Source organism: Octodon degus, unplaced genomic scaffold (assembly GCF_000260255.1).
Source record: "Octodon degus isolate 3935 unplaced genomic scaffold, OctDeg1.0 scaffold00114, whole genome shotgun sequence".
Taxonomy (NCBI): Eukaryota; Metazoa; Chordata; class Mammalia; order Rodentia; family Octodontidae; genus Octodon; species Octodon degus.
The window spans coordinates 3,555,486-3,566,302 of NW_004524690.1; the positions used below are offsets into that span (position 1 = coordinate 3,555,486).

The following is a 10,817-nucleotide window of genomic DNA, read 5'->3' on the forward strand; positions in this document are numbered from 1 at the left end:
TACCTGGAGAACCTTCTCTCAGACAGATTACCAGTATGCAAGCAGCTCCCCTGGACTCTCATTCCTGTGGTGATTTATTTACTCCCCCCAGTTGATTTTCAGAGTTTCTATACATGCACTTACACAATGGTCACTTTTTTTACGTGACTAAATTCTTTTGTGCCTGTGAAATTCGTCCATGGTGTTATATCTGGCAGCATTTACATTGCTGTGGAGAATTCCATTGGATACATATGCAATGATGCAGTTACCCATTCTACTGGTAGCACAAAGCTGGGTTTTTATTTTAGGTTATTGGCAGTTATGCTTCTGAAAACCTTTCAGACATTTTGGTGCCATAGCTGTACATATGTATATTGACTATACAGGTAGACTTTTATAGACCATCTGGGGACCAAATCATTACTTTTAAGATTTTTAATATTAGAAAATGAGTACTAATTCCAAACAACCAATTTACGAATGATCTTATAAACTACAACCATATGTAGTTGGTAAAATTTTTGTATGTAAAAGCCAGCTTTAACATGTGGGCAACTGATTATATTTGCCACAATTTGTATTAAAACTTTTGAAATTACTTTCATGTGGAGCCACATTTTAATTCAGATATGTAGGGAAACAGCAGAGTCTTAAAAATGATTCCCAAAACAGGATCAGCTCTGGTATCATGAGTCTTCTCTACACACTGACTTTATGTTAGGTGAGTCATTAGCCTGTTCTCCCTACATTGTATCACCGTGCATCAGGGATAATGACGCCCGTCACACAATACATTAGTGGAAGATAAGAGGCATCAAGGTATTTTTAAAATGTTAAAAACACACCGAACAGATATGTATTATTGCTGTCATCGACAAATGCCATTCTGGCTTGGATAATATGTTGAATATGTAATCAACCCCCCCGAACACATAGACTTATTAAATCCATCTAGATATATATATGTAAATTGCAATATAAAACTTTGAATCATGAAATCAGAAATAAATTTTAAAGACAAATCTATACAAATATGCTTAAAACCCTAAAATTTATAAATGTGATATTACATGATTCTTTTTCATTTTTAATTTTTTATTAATTTTAATGAGAAATAATAGCAATGAGACAGTTTCAAAACAGGTTAGTAAGACTTACAATAATTAATACATTGTAAATTGTTGTCTTCTTAGTAGTTATTCAAAGTACAAGATGCAGACATGATATCTTGTCTAAACAATATTAGTACAAATATTTCTCACTGAACTAAGAGAAAGTAGCTATATGTCTATCCTAACTATTTTGTATATACATATGTATTTTTTCACTACAAAATGGTCCTTCATTTATATCCCCCTTTTTGTTTTGTTTTGTCAATGATGGATGTTCCATTACTGTTAGAGAAGATATATTAGGAGAAGTCTTTAAAGGATCTTTTCATACTTGATGCCAGTTCAAATACTATAGGTACTTGAATTCAGCAAAATAACTCAGTGTAGTCCAGTAGTCCATAATAGTAGTGGGTTATCAGCAGAACTGGCAATTGCCAGAAGTTGTTGACTTGAGCCATTTACAGCTCTGCATATTAATATGGCTTCACTTTTTATACCTCATGGTTATACTTTCTGCTGAATAGTTAAGACCAATTTAAAGCAAGACCTATATAACTAAAAATGTAACTTTTGTAAATGCCAAGGTCAGTCAGATCCCCTCAGGATTTACCTTGAAACCATGTACAGCAGCTTGTAGATCTTTTATCAGTGTCAACCATGTGGATGAATGACAGTCATTGCTTGACTTATTTGCTCTCTGTGAAAGCCTGAGAGACTTTTTCTCTGTAGGTGATTCTCCTTAGGCACACTGTACATCGTCAATCACTTTCCTCTGTGGCCCCATAATCTTCTTGAACAGAAAATTTGGGACACAACTGAGTTACAGGATGTCACAGCACAGGTTCTCTAATGTCCTGAGTCCTCACTGACCTTGAAGGGCTAGGGCCAAAATATTTGCTATCCTTGTAGCCCTTCTTTTTCTCTACTTCTTGGTCTGCAAACGTTAGTTGTTAGCCATCCAGCAGTTTTTTTGGTTTTGGTTTTGGTTTTTTTTTTTTTACTTATATAATTTGGGGGCAATTCTAGAGAGTGAACTAAGCTTCACACTAAGCTACATTGCCATCCCCTTTTTATTTTTCTTTTGAGACAGTCTCCCTACATTGTCCAGATTGGGTCTGTGCTTCCAGCCCTGCTGCAGCCTCCCAGGGTTCTGAGTAATAGATGTGCACTACTAATGGAGCTACTTATGCAATTTTACCATTTTTAGGAATCTTTCAGTTAACCAAAATAGTTGACCAGTTAACCAAAATAGCCTGGTCTTAAAAAAAATAGCCTGATCTTAATTTCATCATTATAATTACACTACTGTATAAATTTATTTTGAGCCATTATAGCACAGTGAACAAGTTCTTGTTTGGTAATATTGCTGCCTACACTCCAAGCCCATTCTTTCTCTCTTGTGCAGCAGAGGTGTATAGAGGTCACCCCTAGGAGACATAGGTTTAAGTTTGAGTTCCACTTCTTACTAGCTTGTAACTGTACATCTGTGAGGTTCTTATATCTTTCCTTATCTCAAAAAGCATCCATTTCCTGTTTAAAAAAAAAAAAGGAAAAAAACCAGTAGTAGTTATTGAACAAAGCTTTCATGAAGCTTACCTGAGATAATCCAAGTGAAGCCCTGGCACAGTACCTGACAGTTCACTCACTGAGTTTTTTTCATTGCATCATAATGTTCTGACAGAGCCTGAGGAATACCCTGTTGCTGAGAATACCTAGTACTGCTCCTGTCATGTACCTCTTCACCTAGGCTCTGGCCTAGAGGAGCAAGGGATGCGTCAGAGCACAGAGCTGCCAGCTGTTTCTTCCCAGTCTTCTCCCCCAGTACCCCCAGGATCTGCAGGAACAATGGATCCTGGGTACCAGACATGAACAGTGGCAGCAAAGCCCTTCCCATATATTCAGATCTGCTTTCCACTTCAAGAATGAAGAATTGGACTTAGCCATCTTATTTACACATGAATTTTAATTAACTAATTTTCTCTTTATATGTCTGCCAAGATGTCACATATAGTTTTATAACAGCATCACTCAGTAACTTCTGGAGTATTCATGACTTCTTTGAGTATGCTGCTTTCCCCCCAATAACTCTCATTTATAGCTTAAGTCTTAAGTTGTGCATATTGTGAAGAACTTTACTAAGTATGAACATTTATGATTATAAAGCAGGTAGTATCCTAAGAACAAGGAACTTACTGGTTTGTTTTCAGTGAAGTATTAAATAAGATAATGTTATTAGGCATAATTCTCATTATGCATATTCTCAATATTTTGTTCAAAAATTGATAAAGTAAGGGTCCAGGGAGATGGCTCAGTAGAATAAGTGCTTCCTGGCAAGCGCAAGGGTCTGAGTTCAATCCCCAGTTCTGCCAAAAAAAAAAAATTGATAAAGTATCTAAAAAGTTGGACAATGTGTGAACTGATAAATGTTCAGAAAGCTCCTGACATTTTGCCAGCTGAACAATGTAATTTAATGTAAGGTGATATATGAAGTTATACTTCCTTACAGAATAAGTTATAAATTTCACAATTCTGAAATTCTAGAAATATTAATCTGTGAAAATCAATTTTAGGTGGATTGACAGCACACTATAATTTAAGCAAGGATTGTGAATATATACATTTAGTACCCATATACAGGACAGATGTACCTGTCTATATTTGGTATATTTTTTCCTATGATGATTTTATATCAGATATTAACAAAAGAATGGGAGACTGATCATGTGATGTATCAAAATTGTTGGATTATTTTGAAATTCAGTCAATCATAGACATTGGGCTTTTACTCATCTGCATTTTATGCATTACACTAAAGAACTTAATATTAATAATATGCTCTCTATTATACATTTATATATTTTTCAATATTTACTTTTTCAAAAAATTTTATGTACTTGGTACAGGGTCTCACTACACAGCCTGAACTCATAGTGATTCTTCTGTTTCAGCCTGTCCATTGCTGGGATTACAGGCATGCACCACTATGCCAGGTTTCCGTGGCCAGCATGGCATGCCCAGGGCGGGACCAGCACTGCAGTGCTGGGGATAGAGCCCAGGTCCTTGCTAGGCAGGCACTTAGACCACTGAGCTAGCTCCATGGCCCAACATTTACTTTTTAAATTAATATTATATACAATAATGATTTCTTAGAATTTAAAGTTTCAGAAAATAAAAGTATTTCTAATTGCATTTGATTTAGTTGACAAGTATTTGTTGAGACTGACTAGGTACCAAGCCCTGTATTCTTAGGCCTATTTGTATTTTCTAAATTATATACAAAAGTTAACTAAAATATCCTCAGGAAAAACAGCCCAGTCAGAGCAGGTTTCTCAAAAAATGTACATCTACCATCGGAGTGATGAACTGACATTTTACAGTGGTAGGAGCTGCATGGGCAAGAATTGTGAGATTTGCCATCATCTAGTTATGCGACTTAAAATAATTCTGTGATCTGGAGCCTGGAATAAGTAAAATACCTGTGTAGTAAGAACTGTCCTACTATATGCCAGCTGTCCTTCATAGACTTTGTCAAGAATTTGCGCATCAGTTCAATAAGATAGTTTTAACAAACCTGTTTTTCTTTTTCTTTTACTTTTTTTTTACCTTTTTATAATACATAATGATTACATTCTTTGTGGAGAGTTGGTACCTGTGCATAATCCTTCTTAATTCTTCTTTCATCCCCTTTTCCCCCTCCTTCTGCTCTCCTTCTGTTTCCCCCTTCCCATTTGAGAAAGATCTACTTCCCTACTTCCTATTATCTATTTTGAATTTTGTTCTGCCAGCCTCATTTTTAAGTATACCGATGTTTAGCAATAATTTATGCAAATGAAATCCTAGACTAAGGATTGTACAAAACTTTACAGGCAAAGCCACCACTCGTTACACTGTGCCGAATTTATTGTTTCACTAGGTAGTGTACTACGTATTTAATAACAGCTCTCTCCCCACCTCTGTGGTAAATTCAGTAAGTACAGTGAGGAAAATAATGTCAATATAGTTCCCATTCATGATATAGTAATGCATATGACCATCCCTGAGTTTTCCCTATGAACATTTGGTTTTCCTTAGGAAATAACTTCTCTAGTTTATGAAGCACAAATGAATGTTTAGTACTTGTTAGTGGCTAATATGTCAGTGACACAATGTAAATATTTTAGATAAATTGAGGAAAATAATATATTAAATAATACATGAAAATTTTAAATTATTTTAGTTATAGATTTGTAATTACATCAAGTAATCCGCTGGTTATGTTTTTTAAGTACTTTAAAGTTACTAAATACATTTATGAAATTTTCATAAACTTAAAACATTTTAATTTATTAAGTTACTATTATAGCTACATCAGATACACACGTGAAATTACCTGATACATATGCATGTTCTATGATCTCAGACGCTGTGGAGTTGCAGGTCATAAGTTCAAAAACTACTCATCCTAAATTTAAGATATTCCAATTTTAGTTTACAGATCTGAATTCATTGATTCATTTTAAATATAAATTAATCAGTGAAATCAATGTTTGCTTTGCTAAACAGACAGTATCCTGTCTCTTGAAAACTATAAATGTTACAACACAACATTCTAGTATGCAGATGGGCATAGTAAACATGTTTGGAAAATCCCATTATAGAGTGTTTTACAGATGACTTAGAAATTGATGGGGAGTGGAACTCAGACCAATTATCACAAGTAATGATTCATTCCTGAGACTTTTCTGGTACCAATTAACTGAATAATATTAAATCATTTTTGAAATGCTGCCATGCTGCATGGTTTTTTGTATATATTGCATGTTTTTCATAAACTTTTACAATTTTCATTATGCAGTTATCCTTGGTATTTCAGAAAATGGAAATTTTAATTATACACGTGACTCTTGTTACATCCATGTTAGAAACATGTTTACCCTTTGCATTTGAAGCTGAAAACGGCAAACTTCTAAACAGTGCCTATTCTTTACCCCCAGCAATGCATCTATTTGGCCTCAACTGGCAGTTACAGCAGACTGAAAATGACACATTTGAAAATGGAAAAGTGAATTCTGATACCATGCCAACAAACACTGTGTCATTACCTTCTGGCGACAATGGTAAGAGAAAGAATTCTGGACCTCTTTTCCCTAATCTTGGTTTACCCATGCTTATATACATCTTATTTTGCAGAGAGAAAAGGTTAGGAAATTACAGTTTTCATTTTTTTAAGTACTAAGGATTGAACGCAGGACCTCAAGCATAGATACCATGTTTTCTTTAATATTTCGTACTAATTTATTTGAAAGTTGAAAATTCCCATTTTAATTTCAGGAATAATATGATTTTCTGCCTACTGCTTTGACAGGCAAGCATTTTTGCCTGCAAGTGTAGACTAAGTTTTAGTTTCATTCCACAAATGGATTGCAATTCAGTATGTCATCCCATATAATACCTTAGCTATATTGTTTTCTCATTCAACTTGTATGTGAAGTTGGAATACTAATTAATTTTATTATAAAAGCTAAGTACAATACATGTTAAAGAAATGTAATTTATTGACCTTAGCCCAGTTATCCTTACTCGAAACTTCTAAGAATTTGTAAACTAACCAACTTTAAATCAGTTGACTCCAACTTAAAAATGAAGTGATTAGAAGATGCTGTATTTTATTTTTCCAATAGAAACATTCAAAAATGTGTATGAGGACTGGGGATATGGCTCAGTAGAATAAGCACTTCCCTGGCAAGTGTAAGGGCCTGAGTTCAATCCCTGGTTCTGCAAAAAAAAAAAAAAATGTATATGCACATGTATATATTAATACTACATATTTGCATATTATTTATGTGTCTGTACATATACATCTTAGTCTTGTTATCCTCTGACAATTTACAAAATATGCTAATATTTTTTACTGAAAAGAAACATGATCAAGATATCTTCTTCTAACACCTGTTAAATTATTTGCCTTTAAGAACCTCCTTATCTCTTCTTACTCTGTTTCTTTTATCTAGTATATTTGTGTCCTGATTTGTCATGACTTGTGTTCATGTCAGGTGGCTAGTATCTTTGCACTCTAGAAGGAAGCTGGTCCATATTTTATGCTGGTACCCATTTACTGTGACACATGCTTTTAAAATTTACTTCTGTTTTAACAATGATATTTTATCATTTCTTCCTCAGGGAAGTTCAGGAATTTTACAAGACATTAGATTTTCATTCTAATAATACATCCCACCCATGTGGAGCCATTTGATATAAATTTCTCCATGTTCCAAAAGAAATTAGCTAGTACCTGACAAATGACCATAAATAATTTTTCTTTACATTGATAATAGACATATGAAGTACACAAAACTCTTAAGATTTTTTATATTGATTTAAATTTCTATTATCTCTTTTTTAAACACTGTAATTTTATTGTATTGTATTATTTTTAATAATTTTATTGAGAAACTAATTATTCAATAATTACTTATTTAATTATTCAATTATTAATTATTCAATAATTAATACATTGCATATTGTTGTATTCTTAGTGGTTATTCACAGTGAAGATGCAGACATGATATCCTGTCCACAAACATTATTAGAATAAATCTTTCTGTTTATTGATTTGAGAGAAAGTAGCTATATATCTATCCTATGTTGAATATACAGATACAAAATGGTCCTTCCTTTGTATCCCCTTTTTTTGGTTTAATTTAGTCAGAGAAGAGTATTGTCATTTAAATATTGTAGGTGTGTGAATTCAGCAAAATATTCCAATATAGTCCAGTAGTCCATAATAGTAGTGGGTTTTCCATAAGACTGGCAATTTCAGAAGTTGTTGACTTGAGCCTTCTACAGCTCAGCATATTAATATGGCTTCACTTTTTATACTTCATTTTTATACTTTTCTGCTGGATGGTTAAGACCAAGATAAAGCGAGACCTGTATAACAAGAAGTATATCTTTTGTATCTGACAAGGTCAGTCGAATCTCCTCAGGATTTATCCTGAAATCCTGTACCACAGTTTGTAGATCCTTTGTCAGTGTCAGCCATGTGGATGAGTGACAGCCATTGCTTGACTGATTTGCTCTCTGTGAAAGCCTGAGAAGATGTTTTCTCTCCATGTGAATCTTCTTAGGCACACTCTACATCATCGATCACTTTCCTCTGTGGCCCCATAATCTTCTTGATCAGAAAATTTGGGACACAACTAAGTTACAGAATGTTACGGTACAGGTTCGCCTATGTCCTGAGTCCTCACTGACCTTGAAAGGCTAGGGCCAAAATATTGGTTGTCCTTGCAGCCCTTCTTTTTCTCTAATTTTTGGTGAGCAGACTTTGGTTGTTAACTCTCGAAAAGAGAAGCTTATTATTATTACCCTACAACATAGGTCTATTATCTCTTAAAATGGATAGTTCCTACAAAAATGCTTTGTTATGAGTATTTTATTTTTCAATATTTTTATTATGATTCAAATGAAAATAGAATATGGGTAGTTTATTTCACAGTACTTACAAATAATGATAGTGAGAAAGCTATAGATTGAGAGGAGTCCTCTAGCCTCAGCAATGCTTCCTAGTATTTTTCCAGATAATATATCACCTCACATCAGTATCCTTCAGCTCTTATAAGACTTACTCAAATTCAAATTCTTCTACTTACTTTGTAAATTCACATGAAGTTCATACTTGCAAGAAAAATTCAAGACAGCATTGAAATAAACTCTCTAGGACAGTATCAGCTCTATAGGATAGAAAAAAATGGCATATAAATATGCCTCAGAGATGTCTATGCAGTCCTCTAAACTCATGACTCAAACTATTGATCATCACCTCAATAAGAAATATGTTACCTGAGAACCAAAATACATGTGCACATATATATCCTAAATGTTTCCAAAGATACTACTTACTTTTACTTAGTGAAATTTACCCTAGAACTTTCTATTCTGGTTCTCACTTTAACAAGTACTAGTTACAAACCACTAAAATAAGGTTGTAAATTTCAAAGAGTTACAGTTTGAAAAGCATCATTTTATTCATCCCATTTCTAAGAAGGACTAATATTTCACCATGAGATTATAGGGCAACTATGTGAACATTAATTTAAAGTGTTTTCCAAACAAAAAAGTTCCACATAAAAATTTCTTAAGAGATGCCCCAGAAGGGCCAGCCAAATAACTCAGTGGATTAAAGCGCCTGCTTAGGCAGACGCAGTGGCCGGGATTTGATCCCTGGCATGCTGTGCCAGCCCCGCCCAAGAGGCTCACTGAGATTCAACTGAGACTGGGTGTGGTGGCCCATGCCTATAATCCCAGCACTTGGGAGGCTGAAAACAGGAGAATCACTATGAGTCCATCTACATAGTGAGACCCTGTAGACCCTGTACTAAAATACCAAAAAAAAAAAAAAGAGAGATACCCCAGAATATCCTGATCTGGCTAGAGAACAGATGCTGCAGCTTGCCAACTGGACTAAGGTATTTGTAGCAATTTTTCTTCTGAAAATAAGTCTTTTTCTTTCTGTGCCCAGAGTCTGCTGAAAACATGACCTAAACAACAGTCACTTATCTTCTTTATTTCAAATACTGAAGTGAGAAATAAACCATTAAGTGGTAAAAAGAATTTTTATTTTCATTTTTGCAAGTAAATGTTATTAGTGTCTATTTCTTAAATATTTACAGGCTTTGGGCACAGAGGGTTAGGAAGGATTCTATTTACTAGAAATGAGGTACCTAAAATCTATGGCTATTATACCTCCATTATGAACTTGAAATATTCACGCATCATCACACACTATTTCAGATTTATAAATTGTCCATAGAAGCTGATCACATCATTGCTTTTAGAAATCCTAGGAAATTACAACCCTTGTGAAAGTCTGAGAACTCTGAACAAAGCTTGGCATGGGAATTAACTGCGCTAAGTACAATGAGAAAATTACTGCACAGTTTCTAAATGCAACATTCTGATCTATGCAGTTCTTTTTCTTTTTCTTTTTTTTTTTTTTTGTAAATAGAATTCTCAGAAACCGCCCTTGTGCTAAATGTTTCAGTAAACTCCTGCTTGCCTTTAAGTTGATAATGAACCAAAGCCTGTAAATGGTAGTTATTATCTAAAGAATTTATAATGTGTGCCCTCATCCTTTACGATTACTCCTGAGACCTTTTTTGACTGCAGAGTTTAGAAATGAGAAGTGTAGCATCTTAGGAAAAATGGATGGAAATGGACAAAACGAATAAATAGGTAAAAATAAAGTTTGGAGCTGAGACAGTCTCTTTCTATAAACTAAAATTATTCCCCTGACCATGGAACTCACTTAGCCTAATGTACTGGAAACAATCACATAGGCCTAGCTCCTTCATTTGTTTACATTGTAACCTTGAACAAGTTACCTAACCTCTTTGAGCCTCAATTTCCTCATATGTAAAGAGGGAATAATAATACTTATCTCTTGGCTCACCAACTCCAACAGTCTGGCATCCCCACTGTATTCCCCTTTCAGAGTACTCTCCCCTGTACTTCTCAGTAATTATTTCCATCCTCCTACCATATTCAGAACTCTTTCTCTGTAGATGACCTTGTACTCTGCTCAGCAGAAAAAATTGAAACTCCCAGAGTGTGCTTTCTTAATTTCCTGAGAACAAATTACCATTCCTGTGTGTATGTGAGTGTATCCTTTTACCCTTTTCTCTCATATTCAAAGTTACATTTATTCCATTAGTACTCTTGATCATAGTCTATGTCTTTAAAGTT

The 10,817-nt window shown here is 34.3% G+C and overlaps 1 protein-coding gene across 3 annotated transcripts in view; it reads left to right on the forward strand.

The window, feature by feature from the left end:
• Tenm3 (teneurin transmembrane protein 3) overlaps positions 1 to 10,817 on the forward strand; it is a 224,670-nt gene that overhangs the window by 65,299 nt on the left and 148,554 nt on the right. For all 3 annotated transcript variants that reach the window (XM_012516586.2, XM_023699614.1, XM_023699615.1), the window contains exon 3: positions 6,068 to 6,190. In XM_012516586.2, the coding sequence (XP_012372040.1) occupies positions 6,068 to 6,190 (123 nt within the window). The remainder of the gene's footprint in view (positions 1 to 6,067; positions 6,191 to 10,817) is intronic.